Source organism: Camelus bactrianus, chromosome 10 (genome assembly GCF_048773025.1).
Source record: "Camelus bactrianus isolate YW-2024 breed Bactrian camel chromosome 10, ASM4877302v1, whole genome shotgun sequence".
In the NCBI taxonomy this organism is placed as follows: Eukaryota; Metazoa; Chordata; class Mammalia; order Artiodactyla; family Camelidae; genus Camelus; species Camelus bactrianus.
In genome coordinates this window covers 42,890,164-42,911,639 of record NC_133548.1, presented here as the reverse complement: position 1 = coordinate 42,911,639, position 21,476 = coordinate 42,890,164, and the positions used below count along the sequence as shown (strand labels likewise).

Here is a 21,476-nt window from a genome sequence, read left to right as displayed (position 1 = left end):
CTGGGTGGGGAAGAGGGAGCAGCCTGGACCCTCTCCTCCTTTCCCTGATGCATTCTCAGCCACGGCTGCATCTCTCCAGCTCACCTGAGACGCTTCTGCAAGAAAGGGCTTGGTTGACTCCTCCTGTTCCTGTTTATCTCGAAGGCTCTGCAGTAATTTTCCCAAACTGAACAGCAAGAGGGAGACCTCAAAGAGGCGACTCTCTTCCTAGCTGCATCTCCCTCCTAATCCTCTGGGTGCCTTGGAATAGAAGCTCAGAAGGAAGAAAACGAGATTTTCAACTTTCAGGAACTAGCTCTGTCGCCCTCTGCATAGCTCAGGAGGCCATCACTCTCAGCCTTTTAGGACTCGATCCAAAAATCCTGCAGCCCTCCATGTTCCCCAAAATGACAGTGCTCATGTGTGGCTGGAACCTGCCCCGATCCGGCAGCTCATTTAAATAGAGCTCATCACAACAACAGTGTTGGTGGAGAAGTGAGTAGCTGCAGAGCCCTGGGGACCCCCTGTTTATACGTAGGAAGAATGATGCAATCTGGGTATCAAAATAGCAATCCAGAACGGAATAACAGGCTCACGCAGCAGCGGTGCCTGCACAGCCAGAGCTCAAGTTGACACACTCTGTCAGCCCCATACTACTGCAGCGCGCAGATGCCAGGCACACACTCTCCCCGCAGCATTATAAAAATCAGCAGGAGCCCGAGATAGCCCTCCGTGCCCCCAGCACTGAAGGAGGGTGGGGGTGGGGGGCTTCGACAGACATTAAAATCTGTCTCTACACACTCACCTGCTCCTGCCACTTCACCTGAAGTCCTTATTCTGTGACGTCACAGTCAGTTGCCATAGTGACCAATTGTCCGTCACAGCAGAGGATTAGGACTTCAGATGGGGAAGACACACTCATAATGCACAAAGGTCCTGAGAGGTGTCCTCGGCAGCTAACTCTACCCCTCCCCCCAGGGAGACACAGTCACACAGAAGCAGGGAGAGAAAGGGGAAGGAAAAACAGGGTCAAGTTAAAAGAAAGATATTAGGAAGGGGCAAGACAGCAAGGCCAGTATAACTGCAAAAGCCCAAAGGGCAGGAAAATTTCAGGCGCACAGTGGAAGAGTGACAGGGAATGAGCTTGGAAAGGCTGGCAGGAAAATAAGCCCCCAAAGAGCCCTGGATGCTAAGCTAAGGAGCTTGACCTTTATCCCCAAAGCAAAGGCTGCCCAAAAAGGTTCTGAAGACTGACAGAGCTGGGCTTTATGTCTATCTTGATGGACTGGAGATGGGAGGTGGGGGTGAGGAGGAGGTCTGTCCAGTTGAGCATTAATGGGCTCCCAAATGAGGGTAGAAACGGAAAGAAAGGGACAGAAGAGTTGTCTCAAAGAGAACCAACAGGACATGAACAAAACAGGATACTGAGGGGAGTGATGGGGTGCGAAGGAAAAGGGGTCACATGGACGGGCTGCCATGAACAGAGACAGGTAATAGGAGAATTAAGAGGGCAGTTGCCAAATTCTATCTTACCTATAGCCTACTCTCTCTGGCATCCATAGCCTCTTAAAATCAGGCCTCACTCTGGCTTGCTGGACCAATGATTTCCAAATCTGGAGGGTTTGTTAGAAATGCCAAATCCAGATCTCTTGGGTGTGGGTACGGGACTAGGAATCTGTATTTTTAGCAAGTTTCCCCAATACTTCTCAGGCATACAGACCAGCCACTGGTTCAAGGACTAGTAATCTGGAACCAATGGCCTGGACAACTACAGTGGCCTGGCAGGTCTCCTGCATCCAGTCTTGTCTCCTCCAATCATTCTTCTCAGTAAATAAGAAAGACTTTTCAAAAATACAGATTTGACTATTTTCCACTGACCTAAAACCTTCAATGGCTCCCCATTATCTTCTGAATAGCCTCAAGTGGTGAAGACAGTTCTGTCTGGAAAGGAAATTAAGGGCCAAATTTCCTTTCCAAACAGAGTTCCTACTTCTCTCTTTTAAGCAATCTTATATTCCAGCCAAAATTAACTCCCTTCTATTCTTCCTGCCCTCTCCTCCCTGTGCCTCATCCTAACACTATTCTATACCTGTGATTCCCTTCCAGATTTTTCTGGCCCTGCCTGGCTCCTATGTAGCTATTCCTACTTGATGTCACCCACAGGTTCAAATCCACCCCAGGCAGAGCCTAAAACAGGGGTCAGAAAACTACAGCATGCCTGGTTTCGTAAATAAAGGTTTATCAGAACACAGTCATGTCCATTCATTTTCATATTGTCTATGACTGCTTTTGCGCTGCAGTGGCAGAGTTGAGTAGTTGTAACAGCCTGTATGACTTGTAGAGCTGAAAATATTTACTATCTAGCTCTTTACAGAAAAGGTTTGCTGACCCCTGACCTAAAGCAACAGCTACTTTGTTCTAGGCTCACCCTTTGGGGTTCAATTATGGGAATCCTGCTTCTTCCCAAGTCAACCCCCATCCCTGTGTGCTCTAGATCTGCTAACTGGGTCACATTTGAGCTGGACCTTCAGTTTGGGGTAGGATGTTACTAACAAGGAAAGGGCATTTCAGAAGGGGGCAAAATCATAAACAGAAGATTACAGATGTCAAAATGTGAGGTCCCTCAGGAAAAGATTGATAAAACTAGCTCATGTAGAGGAATGACAGATAAGGCTCTAAAGATTAGGAAGAGCCTTAGAGGCCATGCTAAGCTTCTGTTCTGAGCTGCAAGTAACTAGGAGTCCTTTAGGTAGCTAGAAATACAGGCCAAGGGGTAGAGGAGAGTGATCAGGATTGAAGCTAGAGGATTTGGGAACAAAATCCACAAATGCAATAGGTGAAGTGAGGTCAGGCAGGGGGATCCAGAGACTGTGGGGCAGGGCCAGGCAGCAGATCTGAGCTAAGAGTCAGAATCTGGGCATAAGAGCCAGAAAGCCAGGTAACAGGTTGAGGCTGGAGATGGATGGTCCACAGTCTTCAGAGCTATGCTCCTAGGAACCACACGACCGTGAAATAAGCTCTCTGTGCCAAGAGAGTACCCACAGCAGACTGCAGAAGGTACAGGTAGGATGAACCTGGGCTCATTTCATCTGATAGAGTGGCACTTCTATCTTTTTTTACTTCATATCTCAAGTCAATCCAAGGACTGATGCACTGACATATTCCATGCAAAGCCACTGTCCCCATTTTCAACTGGGCCTAGACAGAGAGACAGTGAGGGAACCAAGGGCAGCACTCTGCTCTAGGTCTGCGATCCTACTGTCCCTCAAGCCCTAGATTGGCAGGCAAGGCAGCTGGATTTTTTTTTTTCTGGCTCTGTAAGTGACTAATTATGTGACAGTCAGCAGGATTCTAGACCTTTCTGGAATCCTGTTGTCCCATTTATGCAATGAGGGGTTAGAGATATGCTCTAAGGGTCTTTTCTGTTCCCCAGTCTCCACAGCAGTCAACCAAGACTAATCTCCCTTGAATGATGGAGTTCTAGCAGACAAGAGGTCCCTCAAAAATCCTGTCCGTCAATCACATTTACCTTGAAATCCCTCCCTAGCTATAGCCTTCCAAGTAGTGTTGGCAGCAGCAAGCACATCCCCCAAAACACAGCATGTCTCCTTCCCATTACCAGGGGAATTGCTCTCCCAGTAACAGGTACTGATCTGAGGTACCAGTGCTACTCCCAGGGCCCTGGAGAGCCAATTAAGGTGAGGAAACTGTTCATGAACTAAAAAGCCATCCCGCTGATAGGGCTCCAGAGCTCCAGCTTCTGCACCTGCTGCACACCCAGCTCAGCCCAACTCAGCAGCCTGCCTTCCACTTGGGAAACTTGGGTCACTGCCCACAACAGATCCCACAACGGCTGCACACACTGTTCAGCACCTGGAGCAAGCAACAGCAGCCACCTCGCCTGCTAAGCTCCTATAACTGAGATCTCACCTGCTTGCCTCCCACTCTCACCCCAGGCCATTAGAACCCCTCCAGCTGAGCTGCTCATTAAGATAAGTATCATTTCCCTCTCTGACTTCAAGGTTGTAGCATCTTGCATCAGGTCCCTCTCTTTGGATCTTCCCAAAGCCCCAGGGCCTGCCCACTGAGAGGCAGAGATTGCTCCCCCTTTCAGCATTTGTAGTTTTCAACAGATGTGCTGTCACCGATCACTAGTTTCAGGAAGCATGAGGCTATGGTGGTTATTCAATGTCCTTGGAGGTCTTCAAGTGTAGTCCCAGAGAATACCTGGGATCACCCAGTCAATCAGTGCTAGAGTCCAGACCTAGCTCTAGGGCCCATGACTTCCAGACCAGTGCTCCTGCATCATTTACACTGACACTGGGAAAAGTAAGATACTAAACAGAGAGATTTTGAAATTTGGACCTCAGAATCAAGGTCTCTCATCTAAAATTTGTCTTTTAGTAGATTTGAAGGGAAAGAATAATGTTCCTTTTACTTACACGGGGAAGGAAATATCCAATTAATGGCCTTTCTCCCCTAAAACAACAAATAGAAGCCCTGAGAATTTTGAAGACAGATACAGCATGTAGTAAACAGTTTCAGATATGCCAAATGCTCCTTCAGAGCTTGTTACATTTATTTAAAATATCACTTGCGAACATAATGGCCAACTTTCCAGACAGAATTTGACCATGACAATTTTCAAACAGGCTTAAAAGCACGCAGTCCCAAGCAGATATTCTCAATGGCTGAGTAAATCCATTTCCAATATCCAGCCTTTCTGGAGCCTACTACTCTAGTCATCTCACATGGCTAAGACACTGTATGCTCAGCACACTACTTCCATTGCTTTGGTCCCCATCACTAGCTTTCCAAGACCTTGTCCATCTGGTCTCCTCAGAGCCCAAGACCTGATGCATATCCACTTCCTCGTGTGATGGAGGTGCTGGGGAGAACCTCAGCTAGGCTGTGGCTGCATTCATGAGAGATGTGCACCTGATGGCTCAGGCTGCAGGGTTGCTTTTCTCCTCAAAGATTCTCTATGGAGTCTCCTCATCAGTTCAGTGATTCCAGGTGAGCATGGTTTCACCCCCTGAGAAAAGTGCTACCAATGCAGATTACAAGCTTTGAAGATGCATGAACCTGAGTTTGACTTGACCTGACCTGACACTAAGTAGTTGTTAGATGTTAGACCTTACATAATCACAATCCCCAGGTTTTTCATCTGTAAAATGGGAATAATATCTACCTTACAGGGCTGTTGTGAAGTTTAGAAAAGATAATACAGGAATAAGTGCTTGGAACAATGTCTACCAACCACAAGCTGCTTGAGAAATGTGTTTTGCACATCACAACTTAAGGAACAGAAAAAGGCAGTGTCATTAGGGAAACTGCCAGCAACCAGGAGAAATAGATTTATGGAAATGGGCTCACACTCATGCAATGTGGCCCCATCCAGTTAGAGGCATTGGGACCTATTTATTTTTCAGGCTTCTATCCACTTCCCCTACCAACCTTCTCTACCTGTTCCCATGTTTGACTTTTGAAAACCCCAGATTGGCAGAAATAGGATAAGAGTTTTAGCAAGTATATACTCTTACTCTGCTGGATAAAGTGGCGATGCTACCAGCTCTTTCCAAAGAACCAGACTCTCAAAGCATGGCTTCTCAAATTACAGACCAGAAATCTAAGTTCAGGTATTGGGTATCTGACTAGACTTGCCAGGGACAGGTGACAGCTCTGTTTTTCATCAGTCAGTTCATTTGGGTGCCATTCTTTTAGTCCTTCAGAAACATTCAGTGAGCAATTGATATCCACCAGTCCTTGTGTAGGGAGAACTTCCCAGAGGTATTGCTCCTTTGCTTGAACTTTAAACCGTCTTCTCTTCACATTCTTACCACACTGTATCATTATCATCTGTTTAGTTACCTGCCCTTCAACAGAATATGAGTTCCTTGAAGGAAAAGGCCCTGTCTTTTCATCTTTGCACCCTAAATGCCATTGGGCCTGGTACATAAAAATCAATAAACACCTGTGAAGGAGACAGACTTACAAACCAACAAATACCACCCAGCAAAGAATCCTAAAACTTATTCCACTCTGACTCATAAATACGATATGGAAAGTAACAATAGCCTGGCCAGACCACAGGAAATATTAAAGAATGTAAGATGCCACATAGTCAAGAAATTGCCCCTCTGGTGTCAAATCAAGCATGTTCGCATCTAACAGATTTTTTTCCACTTTAGTTTCACAAGTTCAAAATAACAGTATTTTTTCACATTTCTTGGCCTCTTACTATAGCCTAGACATAGTAAAGAATATTTTACGTGTATGTTCTCATTGAATCTTCATAACAATCCTAGAAGTTAATTATCACTATTATCATCCCTATTTTACAGGCAGAAAAATTTACCAAACTACACAACTATTAAGTGGCAGGTAGATTAGGACTCACACTCAGATGCCCAGATGAACTGACACCAAAGCTCATGTTTTCTCCTTTGCACTTAGAATAACTCAGCAATAAACAATATGATTCTAATAATTGTCATTAGTATGAATATAGTCTTCTGGTTTTAGAGTCAAACAAAGCCTTGAGACATGCACAATTAGTTCATGTTAAAAATCTTAAGTGAGACCGAAGACCTAAACATAAGGGTTAAAACTATAAAACTCTTAGAAGAAAACATAAGGGGAAAGCTTCATGACAATGGATTTGGCAATAATTTCCCAGCTATGACACCAAAAGCACAAGCAACATCAGAAAAAATAGGTAAGTTGAACTTCATTAACATGTAAAACTTTCACTATGTTGATAGGACACTACCAACAAAACAAAAAGGCAGCCCAAAGAATGCGAGAAAATATCTGCAAAGCATTTGTCTGACAAGGATCTAGTATCCAGAATATATAAAGGACTCCTACAACTCAACAACAACCAACAACAACAGATTAAAAAATGGGCAAAACTGAAACTTTATACCATTAAACAATTCCCCAGCCTCTAGCAACCACCATTCTACTTTCTGTCTCTATAAATTTAGCTACTTTAGGTACTTGACATAAGTAGGATCATAGAGTATTTGTCTTTTTGCGACTGGCTTATTTCATTTAGCATAACGTTCTTAATAGTCATTCATGTTGTACCATGTGTCAGAATTTCCTTCCTCATTAAGAGTGAATAGTATTCCATTGCACATGTATACCACATTTTGTTTATCCGTTCATCTGTCCAAGGACACTCAGGTTGTTTCCTCCTTTTGGCTATTGCATATAATGCTGCTATGAACATAGGCATAAAAAATATCTCTTCTAGTCCCTGTTTTTAATTATTTGGGGTATATACCCAGAAGTGGAATTGCTCGTATTCCTATTTTTCAGTTTTTGAGGAACCACTATACTGTTTCCCACAGAGTCTGCACCATTGTATATTCCCATCAACAGTGCACATGATTCCAATTTCTCCACATCATCACAAACACTTGTTATTTTCTTTTTTTTTTTTAATGGTAGCCATCCTAACAGGTGTGAGGTGATATCTCATTGTGGTTTTGATGTGTATTTCCCTAAAAATTAGTGATATTAAACACTTTTTTCATATACTTACTGGGCATTTGCATATCTTGTTTGGAGAAGTATCTATTCAAGTTCTTGGCCATTTTTTAATTGTGTTATTTCTTATTGTTGAGTTGTAGGAGTTCTTCATATTTTCTGGATAATGATCCAACAGCACCAGAGCTTTTAAGACATATTTAAGATTCATCATATTTATAAATTTAACTTACTGTATTTCCAAGAGTTCTTTAGGTAATTAAGAATGCTTACTTGTTAGACAATTGAATTATTTTTAAAATTTCATTTATAAAGGCAAATATTCACTATTTGTAAATATGTTCAAATATTAATGAAAGGTCCTTTAAAAGTTATTGTTAAATTTGATACACTTATCAATAGAATAAGATTTTAAGTTAAAATTAAAAGCTTAAGGAAGAACTAAGTTTAAGCAATAAATTCAAAAATCACTTATTAATTTTAAAAATCAAAGTGGACCATATCTTTTCCGTGCTTTGAACTCTTAACAGAGACTCAGAGAGGGTAGATAGCTTGCCCAAGGGTTTAGAGGTCTCAAAATTCAGATCCAAAGACAACAGCAATGCCATAATGCCTCAAAGACAGCCTAGACTTGTGCTGCAAATCACTTTGAAAATATTGCAGACAACAAAACAAACAAAAAAGATGCTGTCTCTAAATGCTGCCAACTTATTTGGCTTTCTCATCCTACAAGTTCATTCAAGATACTCACTGCCCCTCTGTTACATGCCCTGTGCTACAATACTGAAATGAAGGGACCTGGTTTCTGCCTCCAAGGACTTCACAGTTCTCAATGAGATTGTTTCCTAGGAAACGTGACGTTCAGGAGCAAGACATAAGCTCCTCCCTGCCAAGGAGCAGCTTAGATGGTGAACGGTTCATTAGTCAGTAAGAATCTGTTCAAAATCTGTTCCTGACTGACCCTAGGAGCCCAGCCATTCTCCCCCTGCCTCTGAAGTCTAGTGGGCCAGGACATGTCCTCTCCTTCTAGGTAGTCAGCCAAACCAGGAATCAAAACCTTCCCAGGTTTCTTAGTCTGACACCAATGTAAGAAAATCCCAAACATGAAAAATCCCAGTTTACAAAACAAAATGTATTAAGCATCAAGAGGATTTGCTTTGTCTCACAGATTCATTCCCCAAAGAGCTGTCTTCAACAATGAGTATCCCTTGGGCTTTTAAATTCTGATTCTTCCTACACCTGAAATTCTGCTCCTATGAAATGGGAAGAGACTTGTTATATAGAAGGAAATCAACCTGTGGTGCCTTGTAATTACCATCTGGGACAGTCCCATGAGCCTTGGTAACCTGCCCCAGCTCCTGGATCAAGCACTGGAAACAGTCTTTACAGAGCAAATGGTGACAGGGTAGGAGCCGGAAGCCTACATCTTGCAGGTCCTTTTGGCACAATGAGCAGATCAGTACTACAGCCTCCATCTGTCCACTTCTGTGTTCCTGGTCAACTAGTGGCCACCCCATAAAGCTCACGCCCATATCCGTGCCCATGTGTGTGCCCAGAACTGTGGCTTTTCCATTAATATCCTCAAGCGTGCAGCAGCGAATAGAGCGAGCAAGCTCCACTCCCTGTAAGTGAAGCACAAAGCAGAGTGGTTTCTTTCTTTTGGGACAGGGGTGTTAATGGACAGGCCAGAGGAGACTCAGAGACCAAGGCCTCAGAAGCCCAGGCTACGTCCCTCCCCAGAACTGGAGGCTCATGCTCCATAACTGGGCACAGACTCAACCTCTCACTTGGGCCCAAAAGAGAGTCCAGCATCTCTGCTTGGAAAACAAAGCCTGGAGGGGCCTGCTAGGTTGTGTGTTTCTTATAGGGTTGGTTTGCCTTCAAAATCATCCCAGATCTACTTGTGCCTCTCTTTACTAGACTTCATTTTGGAAAAGAGAAGGAAATTTATCAAAGGCCAAGTTCATGCCAGGTGCTTTATATACTGTATCTCCATCCTCACAATTGCCCTTGGAGATAGGGATTGTGATACTTTTACAAATTAAATAAAATCATCAAAGACAGGCAGAGGAAACTGAGGCTCAGCAAAGCTGGGTAACTGCACAAAGACAGGGAGTAAACAGTAGAGTTCAAATTCCAATTTAAATCCAAATTGTTCTGATTCCAGACTTCACAATCTTAACTGAAATATTTCTCAAGCTGAGGTACACACACATGTTCTCATGAGATCTCTCCAACAATTTTTTTAAATTAATGTTTCATTCTGACAAGAGTTTTTTAAAGTATAAATATTCTGGATCATCTATGCATCATGATGAGATTTTAGAAGCAGTGTTACAAGTTTAGGTTCCAGTTCACACCAAGCAGCACTACTTTGTCTTAGGCTAATGAGAAGAGAAAGGAGCAGACAATACGTAAATGATGCATTCCTGCCACATGAAGTCTAAATGACACTGTGGCACATGATGATGAATGTTTCACAGTACTTGGAATAGACAAAGGTGGTGGGGAAATTGGGCCACCATCATGGCAGCAAAAGTTTACCAAACTCAGCCACAACAGGAAGCACCACACTTAAGCTGTAGTGACAATTTCGTTTAGCAACATATCATCTGCAAATGAAATTAGTATTGTTAATTTGATTGTTTTGGTTTTTTATAATTTATAAACTGTATTTGATTTGGTCATTGTATAACAGCAGAAGGAGAGTATCTAATTTTATATTTGTACTTATTTAAGAAACAAAACAAAAATCATTTACTTCAAATCCAAAGCTCTGTAATTATGCAAATTTGAGAGAATTTTCACTTCAGTCCACAGTCTTTGGGGGCCAAGCCCATTAAGGAAAAAGGGTGATGGGGTTGAGAAAGGCCAGGCTTCCTGGGCCCAGAAAGATGTCACTAAATAAAGTAATGGATGAGCTTTCACTTCTAATTCATTCTGAGGCTCTAAGGGCAGTTATTTCCCAGGGAGCAGCCATAGGAGCAGCCCCAGTGGAGGTGAGGGCAGTCTCTCTTAGAAGGTTTAAATGTGGCTGAGTTTATTTCATTAGACTTTGAGAATATCAAACTTTTTAGTCTTAGAACCCCTTTACATGCTTTAATTATTGAGGACCCCAAAGAGATTTTGTCTTTGTGGGTTATATCTCTGCCATTTACCACATTATAAATTAAAACAGATAATCTTAAAATATTAATTCATTAAAAAAATCAATAAACCTATTTCAAGTCAACATGAATAAAACACTTTTCAGGAGAAGTTAATTACTTTCAAATAATGAATTTAGTGAAAAGAGTGATATTGTTTTTCCCTTTTGGCCAACCTCATTAATGTCTGGCTTAACAGAAGACAGCTGGCTTCCCATACTGCTTCTGCAGTCAACCCGTTACATGTTGTTTGTTTATAGTATTTACACATCTTTGCTTTTGCTTTGGCACCATCAGTGCAAATGTTAACCCAGTTAAAAGGGCCAATAACACCTTAGTATTACTATGAAAACTGTTTTGACCTTGTAGAATCCGTGAAAGGGTCTCAGGGAACCCCCACAGGGGTTCTGTGTTCTTTCCACTAATTTTATCATCTGAAATTAAGAAAACCCCAATATTTAAGCCCCTCTTTGTTGAGCTATTGCAAATACTGCCCTCAAAGATCTGGCCTTCCTGCCCTCACATTTTGCTGAGTTTAACGGCAGAAGGGCTTTCCAGCCTAGGCTGCAACAAAGCTGCTAGGAATGCACTTGCCGTGCAGTACCGTGAGATTTTTAAAAATCTATCCAACACAGAAAGAAAGGAACCTAGTCCTCAAATTATATTATTTTTACCTTGTACTTAAGAAAACCCGGTGTAGTCCCATGGATTTTCCCCTAAATGCACATTGTCATATACCAAAAACTAATGATAAAAGGAAAAACAAAACAAACAAACAAACAAAAAAACCCTGGAGCCTGGTATAGTTGAAATTGGAAACTATACATGCTGCTGGTACATAAATTGGTACAAACCATTTGGAGAAAGTATACCTATAGCAACATAAAATGAATCATAAAAATGTTCATACGCTCTAATACAGCAATCTCGCTCCTGGGAATTTATCCTAGTGAAGTTATTCAACAGAGGAAGAAAAAAGCTACATATACACAAATGTTCACTCCAACATTTTCTCCAACAGCAAAGAACACAATGAGAACAACAGAAAAATGAAAACAAAGTACACGAGAAAATGGCTTAGTAAATTACAGTTCGTGCTGAAGATAAGTTACTCTTCAGTTGCTAAAAAATAACAATCATGAATACTGGGTAGTGACACAGAAAAATGTCGTAGTAGTAAATGAAAAGCAGAATACAAAAGGATTAGTATTATGATCATCAGCTTTGCAGATCACTATGTCTCCATGTAGTAAAAACTGAAAGGTAATATTCAGACATGAAAACAGCATTGTAGGGTATTATGATTTGAGATGTTTATACTTATATTTTTTCAGAATTTTCCTTCATGTTTTACTGTCTTTCCTAATACATACAACTTTTAAAATTTTCTGAAATAAATTGGATTTCTGAGTTTTTCTTGAATTCTCCCTTGGGGAAGAAAAAAAAAGACACCCAGACTCTTCCCCATCTTAAATTAACAATACTCTACTTGAAAAAGGAAAGCCACATAATATTTCCAAACGTCCAAATCTAAAGATGGAGAGCAAGAAAACAAGGCAGGAAGCACCCATGCTGTTGCTGCTGTCTGACGGACAGCTGATGAACTCAGGAACCCTTCCATTCAAATGGATGGCCTGAGGGATAGGATGTAGCTCTTCTATAACCGAGGAACCTGATAAAACTATCCAGAAGGAGAGTCCCGTCACCCAGACCCTACCACAATGCCCAGGGAGCAGAGGAAGAGACAGGGACCACCAGAGCCCTCTGTGGGGTGGCAGTGTGTTCACAAGGCCATCTGGAGAGAGGCCTGAGGTAGTAATAAGGTCCGCACTGCATATACCTGCCTCACCAGGCGCTTCCTGGTATCATCTCCCTTCCATTCATATCACAGGCATTTTCTGAGGCCCTGACTCTAGGGGAACCTGGATTTCTGAGATGTCACAAGGCCATGCTCTACTTCAAAAGAGATGTCACAGAGGAAGAAGCCTCTTGGGTCATGTTTAGGATCATGCCCTGTGTGCCTAGTGGGGAGGGACAGGTGGCCTAATGTCTCATATCTGGCTGCTACTCAACTTTATAGACATATAATTCAACTCTCCCAGGGCTGGCCGACCTAGGGACACTGACCCACAGTGACAAACCCCACAGGAGCCTTATGTTAAAGCTACATGATTGCCTTGGGAAGGAGAGGAAGCCGGCTAGAAAACCAGAGCCAGACAATCGTCCAGGGCACTCCCCCTAACTGGTGATCAAACCACCAACGAGAAAAATGTTAGGTGAGCACAGAACCCAACGCAGAGTGCTGGTCCGCTCAGGGGGCCTTCCATTCAGCTGGATGGCCTGAGGGATGGGATGTAGAGCCGCTATAACCAAGGAACCTGATAAAACTATCTAGAAGCAGTGTCCCATCACCCAGACCTCCACACCCTGCACAGTCTTGGTCCTTGCTCTAGTCCCTATTTACCAGACACCTGATGGTGACCTTTCATTCCCACAACTCTGCCCAGGTTACCTCCATTCACAGTCCATCTTCTCAAGGGTAGTTTCCAGGCAACTCAGCTCATCACTTGTGCACTTACTGGCCAGTTTTGATGTCCAGTGGATGATGATCTCTTCCAAGGCCTTGCCCCCCACACTCAAGGCCCCTCTTTCTGCTGGTAACAGACAGTCTGTGATTAAGGACTGAAGGAGTGATAAAGACCATAATGCTGTGAGGTCAGAGAGGGAGTGGTCACTGAGGTAAAAGCAGGAGATCTAGAGAGAAAAGACTAAAGGCGAGGCCCAGGCTCTGTCTCTTAGCAGCTCCGTAGTCTCTGGCAAGTCAGTCAGCCTTCTGTGCCTCAATTCTTTCCTTCATAAAATGGGGCTGGTAGTGTTGATCTCTTAGGCAGATGCATTTTGTAAACTGCAAGGTGTATTTGGCTATTATCACTGTAGACTGGAATGTTCTGGGAAAAAGCAGAATGTAAGGGAGGCCTTAAGGGTTGAGGATGATTCAGGACTTCTGGTCAGGAAGATGAGTACTGCAGGTATGAGGAATGGGACTAGCACAGGCAAAAAGGTAGAAGGGATGTGCCAAGTGTGGCTGTAGTAGAAAGCTTAAAGCTGAGATTAGTTTGGAAAGGCAAGTGGGCTGCATTCTGTTAATAATAGGGAGCAACTGAACTTTTTGATCAAGTAAGTAAAAGGATGAAAGACATGTTTTGTGAGGATTAACCTGGCAGAAGTGTGAAGGATGGGGGTTTTGGAGGAGGGTTAGAATGCAGACAGGGTGAGCAGAGGACGGTGCTGAACTCCAGATAAGAGATATGATGAGGGCCTTAATGAAGGCAGTGGCAAGAGGACTAAAAAGGAGGAAGCAGATTTAGGAGATAGGGATAGAAACAAGGATATGGTGACAGTGTATTAAGAGCAAAAGAATGCTTAGGGACAATTTCCAAGTTTCCCTGACATGACTATGTAGGTGGACAAGAGTACTCACCAAAATAGAGAATAAAGACGGCACTAATGAGCTGGGAAGATCGAAGTCTTTGGATATGTCTATCCAGTTTGTCTTAGAATGTCCAAGGGATGCTAACCGGAAATTAAGTAAATATGAGTGTGGAGCTCAGAAACAGAGATGTGGATTGAAGCCACCCAAGATGAGTTCACCCAAGAAGACTGTGTACTATGAAGAGTCAAGAGGGGCAAGGACAGACAGCTGAAGAACACCAACATTTATACAGTGGACAAAGTCAGAAGAACCTGAAAGGAAGACCGGGAAGTAGCCAGAAAGATAAGAGAAAGGCAAGAGATTCTCTAGAAGAAGTCAAATGAGTCAAGTACAACAGAAAATAAGTGGTATGAGGAAAAGGAAGAGCCCACCCAATTTCTTGTTTGATTAATTGATGACTTTGGTAAAAGCAATTTCATTGAAATAATGGAGCTGAGAGCTAGATTGCAGTGGATGAAACAATGGGAAGCAAGCAAACGGACAGGATTTGTAGACTATGCTTTTGGGGAGCTTGGCTGAAAAGGAAAGAGCAAGGGTAGTAAACAGAGACAAGGACAATTTAGGATATTTTAGCTGAAGGGAACAAGGCACAGACAACAAACACACACTGAATGATTGACGGGATGTGATCTTGAACACTGGTTAAGGCTTAAGACAGCAAGGATGCCTCTTCCACTTTAGAAAGGGAGGTGAGGGTGATGCACTCATTAACTTAGCGATCATTTGTTGAATATGTACTACATGCCAGGAACTGGCAGTGCGCGGATAAAAGAACCCTCCAGCCTTTAAGGAATCTGGTATAGGAAAGACAAAAGCAGATCAACAATCATATAACAGCTATGTACTAGATTTTGAGGTGGCACAGTGGGTGAAAGTGGGTGAAACTTTGAGTAAGTCAGAGAAGTTTTACAAGACGAGACGTTTGCATTTAGTCCAGGTTGAGCACGAATTCTCTGGCCCAGGAGAAGGGGGTCAAGGGCGTGCCAAGTTAAGTTCCAGTGAAAATTAACATGTGGAGAGTAGCACATTTACGGGGTCTGGAGAATAAAGGACCTTAAAGCAAACAGGCGTTGAGGTCCCTGAACTGAGGTTGTTCAAACACGATGTCCAGAACGATGGCAGTGTCAGCGAGCAGTTCCCGGAGGGTGGTAGAGAGCTCTAGGAAGGACTTTAAAGGGAGCAGTGCAGTCACTGAGGGTCAAAAAGTGCTTCGCGGTTCTTCACTGCGGCCAGGGGACAAGCAAGCCACCGGTGCCGCCCCGACCGAGCCGACCACCAAGAACAGACACGCGGGGGGCTGTTCAGGGCTGCCGCGGCTGGTGGTGAGCTAGGCCATGGCGCCCGGGAGAGGGCCCGGCCTAACTGAGCCGCAGCGTCATGCACCACAGCGCCCCAAGCCCCGCCTTCCGGGACAGCGCTCCGCCTGAGCCCAAGCAGACGCCAGACTGCACGAAAAAGGACTCTAGCAGCTACAGCCCCCGGAACAGCTCTGTGACGGCGACATCAAGCCGCAGGAAGAGGAAGTGGCGAGGCTCCCAGCATCGCGAGAGCCGCGACCCCAAAGAAGCCCCGCCCGAAGCCCGGCCTCCGCGGCAGGAAGTGAGGCGTTGGCTCCGCCCCCGTCCTCGATAGCTCGCGAGACTTTGCCTAGGCTTTCCTCTTTCTTTTCGGCCGTCGACATGGTAGGTGATTCTTCTCGTGTGTCTATTTCGTTGCTGGCGCAGGCCGCAACCGTTCTCACCCTGACCCCAGTCAGCTACTGCCGATCTTGGCCCGGTCTTCCGGGCTGCCCATGGCCAGCTTCAGGGCGGGGTGGCCGGCGTGTGCCCGGGGCGGGGCAGGGAGCCTGTAGCCGCGTGTTCGTCCCGCAGTTCGGATTCTTCAGACGCGCAGGCAAGGGCGCCTCCCTGATGAGGCCTCGCGGCCCCGGGCCAGGCCGTAACCTCAACTTTGCTGGAGGTGCCACGGAACAGATCCTTGACCCCCAGGCGCACAGCCCCTTCCAGACTGGCAAGCTTCGCCCCCTGCTCCAGCTCCCTTGGGCCTTATAATTAGGTACCTTTTTCTCATACAGCCATCCAGACTAAGGAAGACCCGGAAACTTAGGGGCCACGTGAGCCACGGCCACGGCCGCATCGGTAAGTGCTGCCTTCCCATCCTGGTCGGCCTTGGGCTATCCCTGCCGGGTGCTACTTAGTCGGGAAGGAGGTAGCTTAGAGAAGTGGGTTGGTGAGAGTTCTGTGTCATCGAGTCGGATTGAATGTGATCATTAGCTGTGGTTAATGCTCTTGTGTCAGAATTTCACGTAAGTTGGGGGAATGAAACTTGAGCGGGGCCCAGTATTGAAATGGTTGAAGGCATAAAATGAAGTACTGTGTTAGTGTTGTGTTTAACCTAGAGTCTTGAACAGCACTGTTGGAAGACGTAGACTGGTAACAGCATAAGCAAAGGCACAGAATTATGGTGAAATACTTTTGCCAGAAGTAATATTGAGGGGCTGCAGAAGGCTATCTTAGCCATGTAGCTTTGTGTTACTGCAGGCAAACACCGGAAGCATCCGGGAGGCCGGGGTAATGCTGGTGGCATGCATCACCACAGGATCAACTTCGACAAATAGTGAGTGGTTTTGGGCTGCTTTTACTGACACTGACCCCTTTGGATTTAGGGACAGAGAGTGGCTAAGAACATCTTCAATGGGGAGCAAGCCTCTTACCAACCCAAAACCTTACCTGAACTGGCTTTTATCAAGTTAATATTTGATGTCAACTGAGAGAACTTGTCATCGAGGCTAGAGTCACGCTTGGGTATCAGCTATTGCCTTAGTGTGCTAGAGTCCTCGAAGAGTAACTGCTAACCTTATTCACTGGCTGTGGCCTTCATGGCATGGTCAGTCACCAGGTTAGTGACATGCATCAGATTGACTAACACAACTGATAGGTTCACTTATGTCCACAAATTAGGGAGATGATATTTTAACTACCTGTTTAGGGAGAGCTCTGTTACAGGAGTATATGGAAACTAAGTGACCTGAATTCTAGTCTTGGTACTGCCTCTTGACTTTCTCAGTGGTTTATTCTGTTTCCATGAAATAAAGCTAATCTTTTCCTCCTGATAGTCTTTGGTTGTGTCTTAAAGATTTGTTTTATTTAACAAACTAATGGCGTACCTGATGTGTCACTCTCCTGCGCCAGTGAACAGCTTATACTGTAATGGGGGAGGTGGACTATAAAGATGATAAACATAGCTTTTGAGCTGGAGTGAGGTAATGAAAATGATTGCTTTCTCTTCCCAGTCACCCAGGATACTTTGGGAAAGTTGGTATGAGGCATTACCACTTAAAGAGGAACCAAAGCTTCTGCCCAACTGTCAACCTTGATAAATTATGGACCTTGGTCAGTGAGCAGACACGGGTAAATGCTGCCAAGAACAAGACTGGAGCTGCTCCTATCATTGATGTGGTGCGATCGGTGAGTGAATTGAACATTGTTTGCCTATAAATGGGCCCCTGCCTCTCAAAACTCTGGGTAATCTAGCCTACTCGATCTCCCACCTGAAGTCTATGCCCAGCTACCTACTAGATAATTCCACCTTTTGGTAGAATTTCCACAGGTGATTCACTGACCATAATTGAACTCTTGTTCAATTGTGATTCAGGCAGAACGTCTGAAGAGTGATCCTTCCACTCATTCATTTACTTCATTTTCACTGGAATGTTCTTCCAGACAGTTGTCTTACTCCTACCATCAGTGTCCTGATTTGTATAGGTTACTCACCTGAACTGTTGTCAGTAACTTAGGCCAGCTGGTTCTTGTCTGTTTTATGCAAGACTACATGAAGCACAGTTCTTGACCCTTCATGTTTCTTACAGAATAAAATCCTAATATGTTCAATTCTTATTTAAGGCCCTATATTATCTGAAGAGATTCCCACCCCCCTACTCCAAAATAAGCTTTTTTGTATATCGTTAAGAGTTCTAATCGTTGTGTCAGCCTTACCACCCATGAGTAAGTAGGAAGGTAGTCAATGCTGAGGAGACTTTCCAGTAAAGTTTTAGAATCCCCCTTCTCAGCTTAGTTAACATTCTTTGAGCAGTTCTGATGGTCAGGACTTCTTGGAACATTGCTGGAAATGTGATTTTCCTTTTCTGCTTATCAGGTGGTGAATGAATAAGAGAAAGGGGTTTGAACTTTACCCGAGACTAGAGTCACATCCTGACAGCTTTTGTCCTGGTGTGCTAGAGTCCTCGGAGAGAATCTGCTGGTCTTGATTCACTGGCGAGGGCAGTAAGTGCCCCCGTGAGTGCCCAGATCAGAAACATGCTCTCCCTGGCTCCTAGATGGAGTGGGTTGGCAGGCATCTTTCTTCATACCCATCGTAGAGTTGGTGACAGCCAAGGTGCATTATAAACCCTTTTCTCTGTTCTTCTAGGGCTACTACAAAGTTCTGGGGAAGGGAAAGCTTCCTAAGCAGCCTGTCATCGTGAAAGCCAAATTCTTCAGCAGAAGAGCTGAGGAGAAGATTAAGGGTGTGGGTGGTGCCTGTGTCCTGGTAGCTTGAAGCCACATGGTGGAGGATTCATTAAATGTTATCAAGTGCTTTTCTCTTCTGGTCTGAATGTAGGTTCTTTGGTACCTATTCCTCCCTACCTATACATCAGAAACCTACCTACCAGGTTCTAGGAGTAAGGGTATGAGGACCTGGGCACCTCTGCCACCCTCAGAAAGTATGTAAGAGATAGCACCAACACTTACAGGCCTTGGCTGGTTACCTAATTTGAGCCTTTTCACATACAAAGTGAAAATGATATTTGTTGATAATGTGTATACCTTAACAGTTGAAAGGCCTATTGGCTTTGTATGCTCTGAATTTACAAAGAGTAGGAGAAAGTGTCCTTAACTATTCCATGGGGCTCAAAGGAGAGGAACTCAGTTTTGAGGAGGCATGAGCTTTACAAGATTTTAATGGGTCACAGTTGGAAAGAGGGAGTGGTGATGTGATAGAAGTTTCCTTTGGAACTTAATTCCTCAATCTAGGGTTCTTCCACCTGGCTTCCTCATCTGAGACCAAAACCATTGGTCAATCAGAATGTTGCAATGGGCCCAGCATCGTGAGGGCTTTTACACATCAGAGTGGTTTGGATTCTAGAAAGTAGTTGTCAGGACTTACGTGTCTGGGCATAGGAGTCTTAATGTTAAAAAAAAAAAATCATGAAATGCTAATAATTTTGCTTTATTAGTCTGAAATTTATCTAGAGGAATTTGAGAAATGCAGAAACCAGAATCAGGTTTTCTAGGGTTTTGTATCCTGCAAACCTGTGAAGACAACCAGGGCTTATGTGCAGATAGCACCCACTTAGATATCTTAAATTATAATTCACTATTGTTTTATGGTTCTTCCCAAGATTTTGAGTTTTTTGACCCAAAATAAAACTTGCAGTCTAGAACCCTGGCCAAAGAAATAGTTAAAATGGCGCTTAGGTCTAATGAAACTACTACCAGGTTTAGTTGTTTCCATGGAGGGTTTCCGTGTTGCTCAGTGGGATCATAAGTAGGGTTAGGAACCATGACTCTGGGACTAACGTGTCATGACAGCCTTTGGAAGATATTGGGGATGATCAAACATAGGAAGCACTGGGAAAAAACATAATTGACAATACTGGAGAGTTAAAAGGTGTCAGGAAGGCACTCAGTTGGATAATTGAATTATTTACCTCTTCCACATTGGTGCTGATGGAGAAAGGTAAAAATGGGTATCCTTTTGATGTCTTTTGGAGGACTTATGTGGAAGTTGAGACTGGATTTCCAACAGGTGGTCAGTAGTTGATAGTTAAAAGACGGTTTAATGTTTGATACCTACTAGACTGAAAGTGTAGACATACAAAAATACTGTGTCTTAAGATTCAGACCACATTTGAAATTTAGATCCAAACCTAACAGCTGTGTGACAGGCTTAGTCCAATTTTCTTATTTTTAAATTTAGGTAAAGGTACCTACTTGAGGGTTGTGTGGATCAAGTGAAATGGAAAGCATTTACTAAATTTTTGTTTGGCTCTTAGTAACTGGCATGTGGGTGAACTATTACAGGAGCAGGCAAGTTAATTAACCTTGGTGTGCTTCAGTTAGTGGGAAAATGGTCTAAGCAGGAGGAAGAGCAAACATGTTTAAGAAACCCAATTTGGAAAGATTAGGCAAATTGGGAGGTATTAGGTGGGAGATGAACCTGGAGAGAACAGGTACTCAGACCAGGTTGTAGCTGAAGCACAGTGCTACAGAGGGAGGCTGGAGGCAGGACTTTGAGGGTGTAAGAGAAGTAAGATTGAGAAAACAAAGGCAACAGGACTTGGTGACTGAATTCGAGGTGGGACTGGCAGCAAAATAGGGTTTAGAGGAGGATAGTTGGCCAGTAGGAGATAGTTGGTGGTCTTCAATTATTTGTTCGCTACCTTTAAAATAATTGTGGGAAATGTTAGGTTAGCGGTTAAATTTTCTATAAGCTTGAATTACTAAGGGTATTTCTAACCTAATGTATCTGTGCTTTAAATACATGTTCATTGAAACATTGGAGCTTCAGCAATAACTTCCAATTTATGGGCAATGTCCGCCACATAACTTGCAAATTATGTCACTGGCACCGAAACCAGCTAAATAGGATTTAAATTTTAAATTCAAATAAGTGGACTTCTATTCGATGGCTAACTAGCCCAGGAGCAGCCAGACCCCCGGGAGGAAAACCAGCCAAAGGCTAGCAACGCTAGCGGAAGCGGTGCAGGGCGCGTCTACGCTAGGGGGCGGGAGGCTACGAGATCAAGCTCCCATAGCCGCTCTCTTCCCCGCCCCTGAGAGCCACTTCCGGGGGTGTGAGATTCTGCTTCCGTCGTTTCTGACCTTCCTCACCCCATCGCACGGTCGGCGCCGGATCCATTTCCGGCAGAGGGCGGAGTCGGCCCGTGTCGCTCAGCGGAGAAATTTTCCCGGATGAGGCGGGATGTTTAACCCAGCCCTGATCCGGTCCCAGTGCGGCGTGGGTAAGCACTCCGAGCGGTGGTTCCGGCCTCGCTGTACTTAAAGTCCTGCTTCGGCCGCGCGGAAGAACGTGAGACGCCGTCTTACTGTGCACTTTAAAGATGGGAATTTCCAGACCGCTCAGAATTAACTTCGTTTCCGTTGTCTCAAAGATAATGAGTGCCAGCTGTGTTCGAGGTACTTTGGGCTAAAAACAAAAATGCTTGTACGCGCATGGGAAAGTTGTGGAAGAAAACCCAAGGAACGGATTTCCGTGCAGCGTTGGTGGTATACTGGTGAGCATAGCTGCCTTCCAAAGAGCGGGTTTCCTCATGAGTTTTGGGAGTTGAGGGAGATGGG

The 21,476-nt window shown here is 44.2% G+C and overlaps 2 protein-coding genes and 2 non-coding genes across 7 annotated transcripts in view; 3 read left to right on the top strand and 1 right to left on the bottom strand.

Annotated features, from left to right (window-relative positions):
* TRIM66 (tripartite motif containing 66) overlaps window positions 1-15,562 on the bottom strand; it is a 62,400-nt gene extending 46,838 nt beyond the window's left edge. The window contains exons 1-2 of one of the 4 annotated variants that reach the window (XM_074372432.1): window positions 13,135-15,562; window positions 7,532-7,662 (exon numbers count right to left, since the gene is read on the bottom strand). In XM_074372432.1, coding sequence (XP_074228533.1) covers window positions 7,532-7,583 — 52 coding nt within the window. In that variant the 5' untranslated portion in view covers window positions 7,584-7,662; window positions 13,135-15,562. Of the gene's footprint in view, window positions 1-84; window positions 6,505-7,531; window positions 7,663-13,134 lie in introns of those variants that run through there. The other 3 variants (XM_074372433.1, XM_074372435.1, XM_074372434.1) reach the window with 3 other exon arrangements.
* Window positions 15,563-15,705: 143 nt separating this feature from the next.
* RPL27A (ribosomal protein L27a) lies at window positions 15,706-18,716 on the top strand. The gene is made up of 5 exons (XM_010964900.3): window positions 15,706-15,797; window positions 16,190-16,253; window positions 16,656-16,731; window positions 17,408-17,582; window positions 18,544-18,716. Exons 1-5 carry the CDS (start codon window positions 15,795-15,797, stop codon window positions 18,670-18,672), a joined length of 447 nt encoding a protein of 148 aa, XP_010963202.2. The 5' UTR covers window positions 15,706-15,794; the 3' UTR covers window positions 18,673-18,716.
* LOC123619639 (small nucleolar RNA SNORA3/SNORA45 family) lies at window positions 16,897-17,026 on the top strand. The gene has a single exon (XR_006728319.1). It is a non-coding gene; the product is annotated as a small nucleolar RNA SNORA3/SNORA45 family (small nucleolar RNA).
* LOC123619638 (small nucleolar RNA SNORA3/SNORA45 family) lies at window positions 18,307-18,435 on the top strand. The gene has a single exon (XR_006728318.1). It is a non-coding gene; the product is annotated as a small nucleolar RNA SNORA3/SNORA45 family (small nucleolar RNA).
* Window positions 18,717-21,476: the final 2,760 nt, after the last annotated feature.